The sequence below is a fragment of the Helianthus annuus genome, chromosome 8 (genome assembly GCF_002127325.2).
Source record: "Helianthus annuus cultivar XRQ/B chromosome 8, HanXRQr2.0-SUNRISE, whole genome shotgun sequence".
NCBI lineage: Eukaryota > Viridiplantae > Streptophyta > Magnoliopsida > Asterales > Asteraceae > Helianthus > Helianthus annuus.
Genome location: NC_035440.2, coordinates 3,577,365 through 3,596,540, shown reverse-complemented (window position 1 = coordinate 3,596,540; position 19,176 = coordinate 3,577,365). Strand labels below are relative to the sequence as shown.

The 19,176-nt window shown below is 36.1% G+C and overlaps 1 protein-coding gene across 2 annotated transcripts; it reads right to left on the bottom strand.

Annotated features, from left to right (window-relative positions):
* Window positions 1–5,569: 5,569 nt before the first annotated feature.
* Window positions 5,570–18,940, bottom strand: LOC110871793 (cation-chloride cotransporter 1). Of its 2 annotated transcripts, none has more exons than XM_022120523.2 (13): window positions 18,495–18,940; window positions 15,581–15,730; window positions 15,316–15,391; window positions 14,860–14,960; window positions 14,593–14,707; window positions 14,362–14,462; window positions 12,978–13,039; window positions 12,641–12,868; window positions 12,433–12,547; window positions 10,486–10,680; window positions 9,553–9,953; window positions 8,051–8,212; window positions 5,570–6,878 (listed from the first exon to the last, which is right to left on the bottom strand). In XM_022120523.2, exons 1-13 carry the CDS (start codon window positions 18,644–18,646, stop codon window positions 5,776–5,778), a joined length of 2,961 nt encoding a protein of 986 aa, XP_021976215.1. In that variant the 5' UTR covers window positions 18,647–18,940; the 3' UTR covers window positions 5,570–5,775. The 2 variants fall into 2 exon arrangements, with proteins under 2 accessions (XP_021976215.1, XP_021976217.1); XM_022120525.2 differs by having other exon boundaries at window positions 14,860–14,954; window positions 18,495–18,933.
* Between the last annotated feature and the right edge of the window lie 236 nt (window positions 18,941–19,176).

Sequence of the window (19,176 nt, the reverse complement as noted above, 5' to 3'; positions counted from 1 at the left end):
CTAAGTACCGTTAGGCTTGTCACATATAATGACAATATTAAAAAATGCTCATCACGGAGGACATCATCTTAAGACTAGACTGCGACTTGAGACTCAATATGTTCTTTGAGAGAAGTAATGAGTGTTTGAGTGATAAATGGGATTCGAATGCATTTGATGGGAGTACATATAGTGTAAAGTTTGTTTGGACTATTTAGTTGTAAATAACGTGAACAACCCCTTGCAGTTTGAGTTTGACATATCGTATGTGACATTGTCGGGCACGCTAGTAAGTCAAAGGTATTATTTGGTGGACAAAGTATCAATTAGTTTGTTCGTGTGTTAGCTAGTGCTGCTCGACAATATTTTTGGGTAGATGCTTTATTATTTGTACCAGGCCACTAAATGCTTAGTAATCATGTGTTTAGTGTTCTTGACATGTCGTACTTCGCCTTGAATAGTTTCCAAACACGAGGAGTCTCCGAAATATCATCTTCCATATACAGTATGCTCATACGAATGACTTTGTTTTAGAAAGAAGTCGCTTCTTACATGAATGGCTATAGAGAATGAGTAAGGTTGGTCATGTTGTTTAGTTCCAAGAGTATCATATCTTACACATAATATGCCCTAGACACAAGTGGCTCTAAATGCTTTAAATGCTACATGTGATTGTGGGGTTTTTGTACCCTTTTAGATATGAGTTCCAGTGTCACCCTTTGACACTATCCTGCATTATTAGAGTAACTTCACTATGCCACTTGCACAAACTTTGGTACTTTAAAGGTACTTGTGTACCTAGATAAAAATAAAACCTAACACGTTTAATTAGTTATATTCTCAAGAATAATGTATAGTCTTTATTTTGTTTTTCATCATTGTTTTTCCATGTTTTGTATAATGGTTTCTTTTATGTAATAAGATACAACTTTATACATGTATGCAGTTAAAAAAAAATCAAATTTACAATTTAGTAATGGCGGACTTCAAATCGGTCTCGTTAGATCAACGCTCACTAGCACAATCATTTTGCTAGTAATGTTTATACATTATTATTTTTCATATGTGATAAATATAGAGCAAAACAATCAATATTTTAATATAGCCACCAAACTTTTTTATCGGGCTGTAAACGAACCGAATAAACACGAACAAGGCCTTGTTCGTTAAGGAAATAAATGTGTTCATAAACAGTTCATGAAAACTTACCGAACGAGATTTTATATTCGTGTTCGTTCGTTAAGGAAATGATTGTGTTCACGAACACAAATAAAATTGGTGAAAGCGACGAAGGCTAGAATTGGACGACGGAGGGAACAACTGAAAGTTGAAGTCATAATCGTGGAACGAAGGTCGATAGTGTTCGTCAATGTAAATATTGAGGAAAGAAAGAGAAAGAGTGTATAAATGTCGTGAGAATATGACTTCCTATTTTTGTTTTTAGGATAAAAAAATAAATAAAAGTTAAAGAATATAAAAAGTTTAGATAAAATAAATAAAAGTAGAAAAATCTTATTAACAACATAGACAAACGAAGATGAACGAATGTTCACGAACATGTTACCGGACGTACACGAACACAATTGAACGAACGAGACCTGTGTTCATGTTCGTGCATTAACTTTTCGAACGAAATTTCATGTTCATGTTTGTTCATTTGTTAAACGAACGAACATAAACGACATTCCCGCCAAACAATTCACAAATTGTTCGTTGAACGTCAGGGCCACCCCTGAGAATTCATGTACCCTGTTCGAGCTCGAAAAAACATGCCCTTAGGCCTTAACGAAATTGGATATTGGGTTCACTAAAGGTCTAAACCTAATGCCAATGTGCTAATAACTAATCTAACCCATAATAATAGTTTTGTAAGTGAGCATATGTTGGTGTTTGTATGGGTATACCCTATTAAAAAATTGCATATACATATCGGTTTTTTTTAGAGGTAATTACTATTTTCGTCCTTATGGTTTGTCAAAAATCACTATTTCAGTCCATTAGTTTAAAAATTGTGATTTCAGTCCCTGTGGTTTTACTTTCATAACCATTTCAGTCCACCTCGTAACCATTTCAGTCCCTGTACTAACAGAATAAATGGATTGAAATGGTTACGAAAGTGAAACCATAGGGACTGAAATGGTTATGAAAGTGAAACCACAGGGACTGAAATCACAACTTTTAAACTAATGGACTGAAATAGTGATTTTTAACAAACCACATGGACGAAAACAGTAATTAACTCTTTTTTTATAAATAATATACCCTTCGAAATATCGGACCCTGGCTGATGGTCCTCCCCGCCCACCCCAAGGCCGCCCTGCTGAACGTTCGATTCATTTACATCCTTAATCACTTTCTAAAACTAGAACCGAAGAAGCAAATGCCAGTCGAGCTACTTCAAGCACATTGAATAACGTCGTGGAGTAAAAAGTATTTATCTCAATGATTTTGTTAGTACTAAAATAGCTCAAACCGTTTACTATAAAAGGAAAGATGCCATGTTTGACGTCATCATGTGTTTTCTTATGTTTGGAATCTGTGCACGCCACAAAAGTTGGTATTCGTTTTCCTTTTGACTTGTATATAAAACAATATCATGTTATAGAACATCAAATACAAGATGACTATATAAAAATAAAAAAGATATATGATCATGACTCAAACCTTATGATCTTTCTCTCACATTTGTCGGTCCCAAATATCACATATATATATAGTAATTTGGTACCCTAACCAAGTTTTCAAGCGTACGATTTGCCATATGGTAAAGACCAAACGTTTAGGTGTCAAAAATGTTGCTTTAAACGACACAAATAGTAAAGATATCACGTGATGTCATGTGATTTATGGCACTTTGCTTAGAATAGGAGAACTTTGTCTATCAAGTCTAGAAGTATAGATATTTTAGTTGAGTATTTATGGTTCAAATGAAAATATAAGTGGTATTGTGGTAGAGAGTATATGGAATACTTTTGCTATGCGGTATCGGGGACGGTGGAGAGTCGTAGAGCCCCGTGGAGGGCCGTCCATACCGCCCCCTAGTCCGTTCCGTCTCCAGCGTCCTCTCGAGCCGTGCTCGACGAGCCAACTTTCTTATCCAACACATACACATATACAAACATGCATATGTATATATAAAGGGGCTCATCACAACACCTTTGGCTCGTCTCTTGTGGCTTATCCCCATACCCAATGACGTGGCCACCTACGTGACGGATCATCTCCAAAGGACTACCCTCCTTCATACCCACTAGCCTTATAGATAAATTAACGTGTAATATTTTGAAATACCATTCTAATCAGTTTAGTTTGGAGACACCGTTATAATTAGGGGTGTTCACGGTTCGGTTTAAAACCGTGAAACCGTCCAAACCTGCCATCGGTTTGGTTTCACGGTCGGTTTTCTTACTTAACTTTCGGTCAGTCAGTTTCAACATTTTCAAACCGTAGCGTATGATTTGGTTTACGGTTTATACCGAAAACCAACCGTATAAAATCGGACCAGACCATAAGAATTTATTTTATTTAGTTTTTTATATTTCATTCTGTACACAGAGACACAAATATAATTACATTTGTAATATACAATTAAATTAATTTAAAACATAAATTGGCTAAGCCCATTTTCACATTCTCATATTTCAATACAAGGTTCCAAGACTAAAAGATTGTCCCGGTTCCCGCTGATTTTTCGCGTTTAGTGTTAATTTTACCGAAAATTTGTTTTTTAATGTAAAATATTTGAGTTTTAAGAGTCTGACCCTCACCGATTTGAAGTTTTAAAGTCCAGCCCTCACCGAGTTTCCGTTCAAGCTCCACTCCGCCGTTGGACTTGCAAATTCTCATTTTTAGGTTTTGATATCCAACTAACCTCTCTTCAAAGAATAAACACCTCAAATGAAAAAAAAAAAAAAAAAAAAAAAAAAAAAAAAAAAAAAACATATGACTAACTTTTTAACATAGAAAACGAAAAACTAACTTTTTAACACCGTATGACCTAAAATAAGAAAAAAAAAAAAGAAGAAGAAACGATATGTGAAATTTGTGAATTAATCATATATTATAATGGGTTAATTGAATTTGGACTAAAACTTACCGAAATTAGCACATTGTTATATTGTATGTAATAACTTCGTAGACTTTCTTTTAATTCACCAAGCTTGAAAAAATAAAATCTATAATTTCTCTAGTACAAATTTAAGGTTAATTGTAAAAGAAATATATCCATTTTTTGAACGAAGACTTTCTTGTGTTAAGTCACCGCATTCCCCAAATCGGAGAACTTCGTTGCCCCACTCCGGCCAAACTATGTTGTCTTAACCGGGCCCACGCTGGTTTCAGAGTTTGGCTTGGGCGTTCCCCCAGGAAACCATACTGCCGGCGGCCACTTGACAGTCATTGTGCCACCACAAGAGTTGAGCACTCTCTGGCGTAACACACGGTGGGACGAAAACCCAGGTGGGCTCGGGATTCGAACTGACAACCTCACACAAGGTAGCTCAAATCCTTGATTGGCTTAATCCACCAAAAGTGACACAAAGTGGGAATCAAACTTGGACCGCCATTGAAGAATCCAAACCTCCTACCACTTTTCGAATATGTCAAAGATAAAGTTTATAAGGTATAACAAATTTTTAGAGCTTATTATAAAAGTGTAAAATTTATTACACGAATTGAATTTTAAGGGGGTATGATCGGGTGTTTGGAAACCCCACTGACTTTGATGTTGATGCACACTATCACATGCCGGTGTTGTTTTCATAAAATCAAATCGTATCTATGAACTATAAGAGCTGTAAAACTCCATTTGTCTCAACTTGTTGTAAGATGGGACCAAACCCCTCAACATGTGTCATGGGCCCGAAATATATAAATATTCTTCTATATTCCATAATAATTCATGGAGAGTGAATATCACAAATATACTTGAAATCGTTAAAATGTTATGAAATCACTATCAATCAAGATTTTTTTTTACTCACTCTTATTGTTCTTTGTGGAAAAAAAAAACTATTCAATACTAACTTTTTAATTAGAAGAAATTAATATAAGAAATTAAAAAGTTAGTTTTTTAAAAAGGTATTTAAATACGTATTAAATAGATATAAAATTACTTTTTTACCCTAAACAAAAACTATATATATATATATATATATAGAGAGAGAGAGAGAGGGGGGGGAAGGTTAACGTACAATAGCTCTTATCATGCGACCGGTACGACCTATAATTACGCACGTTCATTTGTAAATCACGCAGGTTATAACACTCAAAAACCCTAATCACGCATGTTGAAAACATTAATCACACACGTTATATATCTTATAATCACGCATGCCCTAATTCCCAGCTCAAAATCGCATCCCCTGTTCGACGGTCTGATACCATTGTTACTAATCGCTGACTCCAATCGAATATTAAAGTTTGGTCCATCGTCTGTTCTAAGGTTTGATTTCAAGTCGTCATATTGATGAAACTTTTCAAAATCAACGATGAATTTGAACCCAATTCTATGAAATTGACCAAACAATGGCCAATTTGAACTGAAACAAAAACGAAATTGAACGAAATTGATTAACCAATCCAATCCACAAACCCAAAAGTTCAGCCTGGTAGACATTGAACGAAGCTTACCCCAGAATGCTTCAAGATTGAAGAAGCATAGTTTTAACAGAACAAAACTGAATTGTGTGGTACAAAGAATGAATCTAACGTTTAATCTACAAAACGTTATCTTCCACGCTATATAGATAGAACCCAAAAATAAAAATAAAAATAAAAACGTTTTCGGTTCATCCGCTACGTGAACAAAGTGACAACATCTTTCCGGTAGCCTCGAACAATCAAAAGCCTCGGAATATTCTCCACCAACAAATCCATATACTCCATGTAGAAATACGACGGGTGGTTGACCGGTGGTGGCGGCAGGCTGACCAACACCACTGCTGCCATTCTCGAGTAGTTCATAATCGTTGAGTTCAACTTAAGTGTCGTATACAAGAATTTCTCCACTTGTTGCTCGTTCACCACCACATCCTTCCCATCCGCCATTAGTGGTTTCCCCTCCTGTTCCGCTCGATCCTTCATCTCCGCCAAGTAATTCTTTATCCGCTTTTGGGCGGCAGTAAACGCCTCCACCGAATCATCTTGCGTGTTTGACCCGCCGCCACTGTTGCCGCCAGTATGGTCCCATGTCTTCATTGAAATAACGAAAACTTCGGCTTGCATTCTAAGATCATATAGAAACTTTCTCACGTCGGCTTTAAGCTCTTCGGCATCCGAATCCTCTTCGGCGATACAAAAAACTTGAATCTTGCAACTTTCGAACATTTCTTTCGTTAGAAGAAGTTGAGACAAAAGCAACATTAAACCACCGTCTCGAACGATCCAATACAGATCGATTGTACCGTACTGTCGCTGATACTCATTCGGCCATTCATCAAGTCCTTTTACTATAACAACCGCTTTATTAGCGACAATACAGTCGTTAATAATCCCGACGAAAGTGGACGGAATTTCGGTTAGGTTTTCCCTCCGCCAAATCTCGGGGTAACGTAACACGACAATATTCGGCTTTAGATTCCCGAGGCCCATTGTTTGGACAATGCCTCGGAAACCGTCTGACATGGTGGGGGCCACTACTATTTCAGCGACACCTTCGCAACGTTTGTATTCGATGTAGGTGGCGAGATTTTTGCAAGCGGTTTTGGCATCTTCGGCACATTCTTGATAATCACCGTCTAATATGTCTACGAAGATTGACATACCCCGACCCTTTTTCTTCATACAGTTTGCGAAATCAGCAAGTTTTGGATGACATGGCACGTTTTCGGGTAGTTTTCCCCATGGTCGGCAGAAAATTAACGGGATCGGGTACCAGTTCTTTGGATGAACATTGCTTGCTGCAAAACCACAATGAGAAGAACTTTAAAACCAAATGAAGAGGTTAACACAGCTATTATTCCATATATAAGTTTGCAACTTTTTTGTGCATCATCACTTGTACATTGTGCTTTGCATGTTTCTCAAAAAAAAAAAGTTGATTTTTTACTTTTAACCTAAATGTTTTTACCTTTTACAATTTTAACCCTACATAATTTGTTTTTTTAACTTTAACCCAAAACTTTTCATTATTTGCAATTTAACTTCACAACTTTTGTCGCTTATACTTTTCATCTTTCGCAAATTTTCGTTTTACGTATAGTTCTAAATTTTTCGAGTTAATACGACGCAACGTGCATGTGTGGTTCAATGTTTTTACCTTTATTAATCCATGTTTGACAGGTTCGTCGCAACACGCATATCCTAGGTCGAGTCAGTGTTGGTGGTCGATGACGGTCGTGTGACATTAGTACTATTTGACACCGTTTTACGCCCCGCCGCAACGCGGGCTGTGCTTTGGGAGGTTTTCGAAGAAAAAATGGTTATGCATATGGTTGTCGTAACGTTGGCTTTGGGGGTTTTCCAAAAAAAATGATTTTTTTTACTTTTCACCCACAAGTATTTCATAAATTACTTTTAACTCAAAACTATTTTTTTTTACTTTCAACCCAAAACTTTTTATCTTTTGCAATCTATCCTCGTAACTTTTTTACTTTCAACTTTGGTCCTTTATAGTTTTCATTTTCCGCAAATTTTTCGTTTTATGCTTGGTTCTAAATTTTGTGAACTAACACACGCAACGTGTGTCTTTGGTTTAACGTTTTTACGTTTCGTTCTAAATTTTGCGAGTTAACACGACGCAACGTGCGTGTGTGGGTGAACGTTTTTACATCATCTATTTTTTCCCTGTTTGACAGGTTTAACATAACATGCGGGTCCTAGATTGACTTAGTTATAACTAAAGAATTCCCGCGCATTGCGGCGGGTCGCAATCCTAGTTTTTATAAAATTCAAAAAAAGTGAGTAAGAAGTCTTTATGGGTCAGAACTCAGAACCTAGCCCAACCCGTTTTCAGTTAACATTTAAACATGCCCCAATTCAACCAGAATCTGATTCTGGGCCGTTAACTGACCCGCCCCGCCATCTTACAAGTAAATGAAAGTAGGTAACTAGGTACTCCTATTGGACTCACCTCCCAAAGAGCGAAGACTGCGAAGAGCTAGTTGAAAATACGCACTTTTGAAACCGTCTCCCCAGTCCCCGGCTTTTCCCTTGATACTCACATAATAATATATGAGGCTAGCAAGAGCAAGGGACACCACGGTAAATGACCAAGATATCAAAAACATGATTACTGCAAGTAAATAAAACTATTAGAGCATATAAATGATATACAAACACATACTGCATACTCAAATAATGAAAAATGCGTAAAAAATGTGTGAATAAACATCTCCCATTCAGATGTGTTTAGTTATATATCAGTATTTATAGTTATAGAGAGCATGTGAATAAGTCTCGCATGATTTTAACTGTATACGAATCCGTTTATACTGTATAAATATAAACTATCAACCAAAACTGCCAATGTTCAAAAAACTAAAATATGAAAGTTTTCAATTATTTAACTTGATCAAGAGAAAGTTTTTAAAAGTTTTTTTTTTTTCAATTTATATTTTGAAGGATACTTCCATCAGCATCGCACAACTAGAAAATTAATGAAATAAATTAAACATAAACGCAGTTTAAAATGAAGATAGTCCAACAATTTCTCATAGTATAAAATAGAGTAACTTACGATTTTGGCCCCTGTGGTTATATCACTTTTACCCTTTTAGCCCAAAAAAGAATTTTTTAACATCTGAGCCCCCAACGTGTTTTTTTCTAACCCTTTTGGCCCCTAACATCTTTTTTTCTAATCCTTTTAGCCCCTAACATTTAATGGATGGGGTTAGTGTTAGGGGCCAAAAGGGTTAGAAAAAAAGACGTTGGGGGCTCGGATGTTAAAAAATTCTTTTTTTGGCTAAAAGGGTAAAAGTGATATAACCACAGGGGCCAAAATCGAAATTTACTCTATAAAATATCAGCTTTTAAATTCTACTGCTATTTTTACTTTTATGTGCAATCATCAAAAAAGTAAAGGGGGCAACTTTGACCAATATTTACTTACGTAGGGGTCAATTCGGGTTATTTTATTGAATGGTTCAACTGAGATTTTTTTTATTTAGCTTAAAAGAAAACAGATCAAAAGTAGAGGTCTAAACAAGCTGAGCTGCCCGTGAGTTACTCGAGATTGGCTAGCTAAGAAGTGGAATCAAGCCGAGCCTAAATGAGCTCGAACCCAAGCCCGAGCTTTCAGTGAGGCTCATCTAAAAAACGAGTTCGAGCCCAAGCTTCACATATCGAGCTCGAGCCGACTCGGCTCATTTACCCTCCTAGGTCAAAGGGGTCGAAAGTCAACCAAATATAATTAAATTTCATCACATTTGACACATAAATTATTTATTAAAAAAAATCCTTGACAAAAGGTGCTTCAGGTCAACCCAATTCTATCCGTCTTGACCCGTTTAAAAAAGTACCTGTTTTGACCCATTACCCAAACCCCCACACCCACACATTTGTCCAACTCTAAACAAAGGTACAAAAACCGAACTAAATAAAAGGAAGAGAAGAAACCATATACTAGTAACATACCAATACAAAGAGATGCTCCAAGAAGAGAAAGACTCCAATGATGAAACTTCCAACGAGGACGCCAGCTAGGTGCATCTAAGAGATCGAGAAGAAAGCAAGACAAGTTGACACCCGCGTAACACAAAAGATAGAACATAGTTATGGTTGGGGAGATAAGATCAAGATTCCCAATTACAACACACGCAATACAGAGGAACGCTGTGAAGAGTGTTGCAATATGTGGTTCACCACCATCTACAACCTTGAAGTAATTAAGGACAGGTAGAATGTCATCATTGGCTATTGCTGCTAACAGACGTGGGGCCCCCGTTAAACTTTGTAGAGCAGCACCCAAAGTTGAAAGAATGATTCCTATGTATATGATTGCGGAAGATGGCCACGCAATAGTTGCTGTCAGTAATCTGCAGTTAGAAAAAGAAAAAAAAAGTCCAGTTAGTAGAAAAAAAGAGTAAAATGCCATTTTCGTCTATGAGGTTTGGCCAGTTTTGCGACTTTCGTCCAAAGGTTTGTTTTTTCGCATCTGGATCCAAAAGATTTTAAATCTTGCCATTTTCATCCGGCTCGTTAACTCCATTAGTTTTTTCTCGGTTAAGTCAGGGGTATTTTCGTCTTTTTTGTCAACTTAAAGGGCAATTCGGTCTTTTTCATTTTACGCACAAACATTTAGCATAATGTACAAGTATTCACTTAAAGGGCAATTCGGTCTTTTTCACTTTATATACGAAAATACACCTAACTTAACGGAGAAAAATAGATGGAGTTAACGAGCCGGATGAAAATGGCAAGATTTCAAACCTTTTGGATCCAGATGCGAAAAAACATACCTTTGGACGAAAGTTGCAGAACCGACCAAACCTCAGGAACAAAAATGGCATTTATTAAAAAAATCAAGTGTATAGGTTTTTTCTTTGAAAAGCAATATAGAACAGTTACCTGTCGGTAAAAAGTTTCTCCCTGGTAGCTACAGATCCAAAAAGGAACACAGAAATAAAGTACATGGCGGTAGTTGTTAGTGTTGCAGCCAATGTGCCAATAGGAATAGAACGTTGAGTGTCTTTTAATGAGGAAGAACGATTTGAACCAGCCATAATTCCGGTTACAGCAGGGAAGAAAAGACCTACTAATGCACTGAAAAATAAAAAATTATAAATATTTGAAGTGAGCATATATATTTGGTTGAACACAGGATCTGAATGACCGTATATGTTAAAAACTGTAAACCCTAGGATGGCATGGCAAATAAAATCGGCAACATTATGACAAAATCGAAACATTATCTGCTGACATGAACTTTAAAAGATATGGAAAATGACCAAATTATTACTGATATATTTGGTGTTTACTTACCAACTAAAAAAAATATTCACCTAAGCTAATCGAGAAATAGATAGATATGCAGGGTTAAGATATCAGACAAACTTATTTTCAGTTTCAACTTTAACAAACTTCATATCAATGGTTCTTCAATTTTAAGATGCAATCTATAGGGTTAATCACACCAAAATGCAACGCACTTTCACCAGTTTTTTCCATTGTATGTAAGTGACCTTCTATAGCATGTAAATATGTTGACTACCAGTTTTAAGTAACGTGGCAGTGTGTCACGTCACCGGTTTACCAGTGTAAGTAACCTTCAAGAAGGTTAATTTAAAATCATAGTGCATACATTGGGAAAAAAAAATCTTTTTCTTACATTACATACAATGACAAATAGGTGAAGAACTTTATTATCGATAGCGAATAGCGACAAATAGCGACAACGTACCTTTATGCTACGTAGCGATAGCGATGAGATAGCGCCCGCTATTTCGTGTTTAGCGATAAGGTAGTTAAAAATTTAAGAAATAAAACATAGCTATCTACATAACTTTTTTTTTATATATAAAGTTAGTTTTATACCTTTTATTTGTAAATTTATAGGTTTAAGGACCAAATGTAAGCTAGTAAAAATAGGGGGGGTTAAATGTTAAAATACACAAACCAATTTTTTACCCACTTTTTATGTAAATTTTACAAGTTTTAATGACTAAATGTAACCTAATGAAAAATAGAGGGGTTAAATGTTAAAATCCATAAAGTTATCTAACCCTAGAAAGGCTCAGACACAACAAAAACAAAAAAAGGCAGCCGCTCAGCCACTCTCTCTTCTTCTTCTTCATAGTTTCCGGCAGAAATTGCAGGTTTCTGGCCGGAGCAACAAAAAAAAAAACGCAGCCGCTCTTCTCTTCTTCTTCTTCATAGTTTCCAGCAAGTTTCCCGCAGATTTCCGGCAGAAATTGCAGGTTTCCGGCAGAAATTGCAGGTTTCCGGCCGCTATTTTCACGCTATTCAGCGCTATACACCATATAGCGACCATGACTCGCCTCGCCACGCTATTCGCGATAGCGGTCGCTATGGCCGCTATCGATAACTATGGTGAAGAAAGTTACATTTTCGTGAAAAAGCAAACATCATGTAATTAAATGCAGATTATTAACTTGGAATACAGAGAGTAACTAACTTGGTACTTACTACTAAGTACTAACAATCTTTAAGGGGAGTATATCATGTATCTGATTTCATGTAAACTAGTCAACTTAACAGAATCTACAGGTACACAGTTATTAAAGAATCTACAAATATTCAATTCTTGTTCACATCCGTATTCATCTACAAGAAATATAATCCTTATTATTTAAAAAGTATGTGTTTCATGTTTGATGATGTAGATCCAGATAGAAAATGAATTAAGATATGATAATTTTACATCCTATCTGTCGAAACTCTAATATGAGCCTCCGTATCTTAACAAGTTTTCATTGTTTTTTTAATCATTTGCCTACTCAGTACTCAAAGTTGAATAATATGAACTTTACAAAAAAATACATATCAATCGCTTACTTGAAATGCCAGTATATCTCTCCATTAGGATCAGGTATCCCAGCATTGTTTGTCGTCTGATAAGCAGAACCCCAATTGTCTTTAAAAGATTTCAAACTCAGGCCCGTAACTCCAACTATGTTTAACACCATTAAAAAGAGGTTAGTTCGTTATTTTCTCACAGAAGACATAAGTTAAAAGGTTTTGTAATAAAGTAATAAAGGCATGCCTGCTGGATTGTCCTTCCTTGCTGCAAATATTCCAATGAATATGCAGAGAAGCGAAAATAAAACAGGTATAAGAAAGGCTGGTGCGACTTTGTTAATCATTTTAACGCCTCCGAAAACTATAAAAACCAAAATTATAGTAACAATAATCCCGTAGACTTGTAGGTCGTGTAAACTTGGAGTTGTTATAGGTTCTGCAACTGCTGTGCCGTTCACTTGCGTGATGGTTTCTGTTCAATAAACATGGAACATAATCATGTTTAACTGCCAACTACAATTCAGACATTTCAACAAACATGAAACACAATAACAAAACAGTTCATAATTTCATATGTTTACCTCTAAAAAGTCCAGCCTTTGGAACGGCATTCAAAAATGTCTCCACTGCTCCCAAGACATACCTACAAACGGTATGCATGTATTTCTATTATTGCAGACAAGAAAACAGTTACAGTGAGGAACACCTTGAAATTTTCATACACTAAGTCATACTCCTTCCATCCCAAAATAAATGTCCGCTAGACAAAAGAAGTTTTGAGAATGTGCACTTATTGCGTTATATAATAGCTAAATGAAAATTTCACCCCTAAAAGCGCAGAGTTAGTGAGTTACAACTTTCAAGAATACGTAAGTATGTAACTAATACAGTATTACATTTTACTGATTTAGTGATTAAGGGTAGAATGAAATGCTATGAATACTTTTGGAAGTAGACTTTTTTTGGAACAAACTAAAATAGATAGGTGGACATTCACTTTGTGATGGAGGGGACATTATAGACTCGAGGTGGCTATTTCGATCCATTTACTTATGAATGTGTCGGATTGTAGTGCGTTAGATCTCAAATGGGTTATACCAGTTGAGTAATAAAGCTAGCTAAAAGGACAACAGGTCATATGGGTGATGGGTCAAGCCAAAAGTCTATTTCTAACGCATACACCCTCCTAAATCAATTTTATTCGAAGATTTGAATATATACTATTATTATATATAATAAGTGAAAGCCTTAGCTACAGTGATCACCTTTCACTCTCTACACATTTGGCCCTTGAATATCTCAATTGTCATACATGTGGCCTCCAAACTTTGTTTGGTGGTCAAGTTTGGTCCCTCCATTTTTTGCTTTTTAGTGAATTGGTTTTCTCCTTCCCCTTTTGTTTTAAAATTGTTACTTTTCTCCCTCGCTTTCTAAAAAGTTTATACAGGCCCCCTCGACTTTCTAATACGTGGCGGTTGTTCGAGTTCGTCTACGTTTTACGTCACGTGAGTCACTTGGTGTTATAAATTCGTGTTTTTTGTTTTACGTATCCTAAAAAGTTTATACAAGATCTCTGACCCCCTCGACTTTCTAATACGTTTCAGTATAAGTTCGACTTCGTCTACGTTTCACGTCAAGTGAGTCACTTGGTATTGTAAATTCGTTTTTCTTTTTTTAAGTTTTTTTCTCAGGTCTGGTTCGGCCGCTGCAACGCAATGGGATAGAAGACCCCCGCAACACGGGGAATCATTTCTAGTTTGTAATAATATTTGTTTTTTATGATCATATTAATGCATTAATAACATATATGAAAAGTAAAAAATGGACAAAGAAGTACTTGCAGGTTGACCCAGCCAGACCTGTCCTGTTCTGACCCAAGCTAAAAATTGACCATTTGACCCTTCGCAATTCGTTACCCAACCTGCTCATTTTGCTAACTCTAGTATAAACGCACAGTATACTCACATAGATCCAGCAACTGCATTGCCAAGAAAGAAACAAAGCCCTATGCTGACTCCAACTTCAGGACCCAAAGCACGCCCAATGAGATAATAAGGTCCCCCACCCTGAAAATAAATGGATCAAACAGTAAAGAACTTCATGCTAATTAAACATGCCATAATGCTAGCAACTACAGAATCATATATTTATCCAGACAGCAGGAAACAAGGAAAGAAAGAAGTAATGAGCATCCACCTTCATTGCACCATTAGTTGCAATAGCACTCAATGATACTGAAGTCAAAAAAGTACACAAGCCACATAAGGCTACTACTGCTAGAGACCCCCCTATGCCCGCCATGCCAACAATCCTGCATTTTAAATCTCAGTGAAGTAAGAAACCAGCATTTCAATTCTCACAAATAAAAAAGAAACAGATCATACGAAAAGTCGAAAAACATAACTATCTTTCGTATACCAGGTATACCCAAATAATTATGAGCATCTATGAGAAGAAACATACCATGAAAACCTAATGTAATAGATAATCCCCAATATGTTCTGCAAGCATGGGATAAAGACTCCCATCATCGTCCCTGATTTCACAACACCGCTAGTCTGCATCTAGATAATTAAAAGACATGAAGAAAGCAGTAATTGGCATATATTGGGAAAACTCCAATGCAAACCGAAAATAACAAGTTAAAAAGATGTCTGATATTATAGAGCCGTACTTTTATCTGAATTGGAGATATAGAAATATATGAAAGTCACTATGAAGTAAATGGGTTGGCACTTGGCACAACGTTGTTAAAACTCATTGCTTAAACCCATAATAGTTATATTGAACAAACTTACTTTAAATAAATTTGTTTTCTCGTGAATATGAATGAACTAGAACATTTGCAGCATTTAGAAATGAACAATAACAAGGCAATAGAATCGCTAAAACAGGATACTTATAGTAAATATTGAGTACCGTTGGATGTTGTGCAGCAGAACCATCTTCACGACCTCTAGGACTTGAAGGTACAGGAATCGGCTCTCCAGTCATACTGAAATTGAAAAGTCAAACAAGATTTTTGACCTTACAAGTTACAACTAGATTACATTTACATAATATAAAAACCTCTATGACAACAGCAATTACGGCTTCTTTTGTATTTCAATGGAACAAAAGGCTCGGTAATTTTTCATGCCAAAGATAAAATTTAAAAAGAACAAAAGAAAAAAGCAATATTTACCTTTTGAGACCAAGAATGTTAACAAGAGAATCAAAGCCAAATAATTCCAATTTGGATTCTGTGTGTTCACCATTGACTTCTTTATCATGTGGGTCCGAGTCGTCTCTTGCACCTGCAGGCTTGTTTGGCTGAATGGCTGTTTTTATGTTGCTGGCACGTGTAAATTAGTTTTTAAGATGTTGACAGCAGGTATGAAGTAAAATTTTGATACCCTACCACCAAGTTACTGTGATTCTTAGTGTTTTGTAAGAAAGATATTGTGCTTCATAGCCATTAATAATTATATGTTTCTAACAGGGGAAAAAAGTCCATATGAGGTACCAGTAACAACTTACAAGCTACCGAAAGAGCTTCTCATCAAACTAATTCACTTGATGTCATATTATACATATGTTTAACAGTTAAGTTAGTTCAGGTAACAGAACATATCGAAACAGAGAAAAAGCACAGAACGTAGATGATAATAATAATAAAACATTATGGCATGCACACTCATAACCATGTTGTTACCAAAACCCACTAAGCATCAGCAAGATAAACAAAATATTTTTTCAGCAGCTTATCCTTCAAAATACTTTCAGAGCCATTTCCAAACTCAACAACACAGCTTAGATAACGAAAGCACTTGTACGATGACGAACAACATAGCCGGCTAAAGAGCAAACAAGATAGCCTAAGATGTTTTATGACAAGAAAGTTCATCTTGATATATCTTAGTTAATTCCAAGAATAAAAACTTTTACAGAACTGCACACCTGATAGGAAAATCGCCTAAAGAGGTTGTTTTGCTGAAAAGCTACATGCCTACAATATGAATAGGCAATACTTACTGTTCTTCTATCAAGCAACTTTGGATGTTCTGATTTTATTTTGTCAATACAGCGTAATCTCTGCAAAGTAACATTGAGCATAAACATATAGCCATGCTCAGTTCAGTAAAATGTATGTGATGAATCCATCGGTGTTCTTCATTAGCCTATGCAACCATTACCTATTTCCCTATGTTAAAATCTATTACCACACAACTGCACCTCTATACTACTACTTCAATGCCAAAAGATGAAAACCAGGGCCAAGACTTTCGCTACGAGTCTACAAAAAAAACAAATGTGTTCTATTTGCCAATCTAAAGTATTTAACAAACGATTGATAGCTAAAATAACCTCTACAGTAACTACAAGTCTATAACAAACCGATATCCGTTACCGCCCTAGTAATACACTAGAAACACGATCCATATCCATTTTGCAACTCAAAAATACCATGTTTGATATCAGATTACAAAGCAACACCTTAACCTTATACCTCATTACTTTTCAACAAGCAAATTCACCAGTAATTCCCTCACAAAAGCAAATTGTTACTAAACAATTAATCTAGGGCAAGTATAAAGTCACTAACAGAATCTTGGTTTAAAAAGCGAGAAGCGCACAAAAGCGACAAGGTCTAAAATCAAAGCATGAAGTGCAAATTTTAAAAGCGGTGGGCTTTTCGTACGTGAGGCGCAAGGTGCTTACATATTTTTTATATATATCCTATAGGCTTTTAGCATCCCTTACCCAAAATATAGTGATAAATAAGGTTTATATATGATTTAATGTATAAATCATATAATGTACAACCATTTTAGCTGCATGTTAACACTTTAAAGCACAAAAACACCTTCTGTCCAAAAAGCGGGGGCCTCAGCGGGATTTTTTTTTCCAAAAAAAAGCTTTCTTTTTGTGCGCTTTTTGTACAGAGCTCGCTTTATGTCACACAAGGTGCAGCTCTTTGCGCCTAGGGTCGTGTTGCGCTTAAGCGCGCTTTTTTAAACCAAGAACATAATTCGCACATTTCGCAACACATCAAAGAAAAAGTGCAGCAATAGCTACTAATGAATCACAGTTTTTGTCATAAAACTTCATTTTAACCTAATTCTTCCAAATATGAACTACCCTACTTTCCTATCGTCAATCGTTACCAGTACTATACGATAATACGAATAACAACATATTACAAAGCAACACCTTAACCTTATGCCTCATTACTTTTCAGTTTTCAATAAGCAAACTAGTTGGTAATTCCCTCACAAAATCAAAATTGTTGCTAAACAATTGAACTAGGGCAAGTGTAAAGTCACCAACAGAACTCGCACATTTCACAACACATCAAAGAAAAGGTGCATCAGCAGCTACTAATTGAACACAGTATAGTCATAAAACTTCAATTCGACCTAATTCTTCCAGATATGAACTATCCTACTTTCCTGTCGTCAATTGTTACAAATACTGTATGAATAACAACAGATTACAAAGCAACTCCTTATGCCTCGTTACTTTTCAACAAGCAAATTCACCAATAATTCCCTCATAAAATCAAAATCGTAGCTAAACAATTGATCTAGGGCAAAGTATACAGTCACTAAACAGAATTCGCACCTTCTCAACACATCAAAGCAAAAGAGCATCAGCAACTACTGATTAAACACAGTTTTCGATATAAAACTTCAATTTAACCTAATTCTTCCAAATATGAACTATTCTACTTTCCTATCGTCAATCGTCGCCAGTACTATACGAATAACAATGTATTACAAAACAGCGCCGTATGCCTCATTACTTTTCAACAAGCAAACTCACTAACAATTCCCTCACGAAATCAAAATTGTTGCTAAAAAGTTGATCTAGGGCAAAGTATAAAGTCACTAAACAGAATTCGCACATTTCGCAACACATCAAAGCAAAACTGCATCAGCAACTACTAATTAAACACAGTTCTTGTCATAAAACTTCAATTTAACCTAATTCTTCCAAATACGAACCATCCTACTTTTATAACCGTCAATCATTACCACTACTACACGAACAACAAACACATATAACACTAACTAACTAATCTTCAAAACAAACAGATCAAATCGAAGAAAACTAACTTATTAGACGAAGATCCGCGATCGAATGACGCCATCTCGAGAACAACAGGATCGTGATCATGCGCAACGACGGGATCGTATTTCCGGCCGATACGTGGCGCCGACGACGGCAGTTCGTTGTCGTCGGAGCTCTCAATCTCCTCATTCCTCATTGATTCCGGCGGATCTGTGAGTATGTTGCGGCGGTTATGATGACGGCGATATTTGTATGTATATATTGATGTATGTACGTATATGTGATTTGGAGAGATTGTGAGATCCAATCTAATTGTAGAGATAGAAAAGGCACAGATTTCGCGTGTGTGTGTATATTTGGAGAGAGAAACAGAGTGGACGGTGTGTTCGTTTTTTGAATCGAGTAAGAAAACAGCAAATCTCACATTTGATTTGGCAAAGTTGAGATAATCTAGAAACGTATATTCAAAGAGATTGGATTTTTTTTCTTAAGAAATGGATGTTGAGATTTGATTTTTCTTCTTAACTAGGTTTTGTTTGAAACTTAGGGTGGTTGGGGTGTATTAGTGTAGTGGTTTGCGGGTGGTATCTAACGACACCGTTATCGTCTATTCTGTTAAGGTCTTTAAATCGACAGTGATTTGCAGGGTAGTACCCCAGTGACACTGTCATCGTCTATTTTATTCGGGTCTTTAAATCGGGTAGTGGTTTTGGTAGTAGTCACCGA

What these genes read in the sequence shown, in the direction of transcription:
- LOC110871793 (XM_022120523.2), bottom strand. Translation starts at nt 18,646, where the DNA reads ATGAGGAATGAGGAGATTGAGAGCTCCGACGACAACGAACTGCCGTCG. An exon ending in AAAGGCTGGACTTTTTAGAG is followed by an intron (nt 12,869 to 12,977) that starts GTAAACATATGA and finishes TTTATTGAACAG; the next exon opens with AAACCATCACGCAAGTGAAC. An exon ending in GAGAAACTTTTTACCGACAG is followed by an intron (nt 9,954 to 10,485) that starts GTAACTGTTCTA and finishes TTCTAACTGCAG; the next exon opens with ATTACTGACAGCAACTATTG.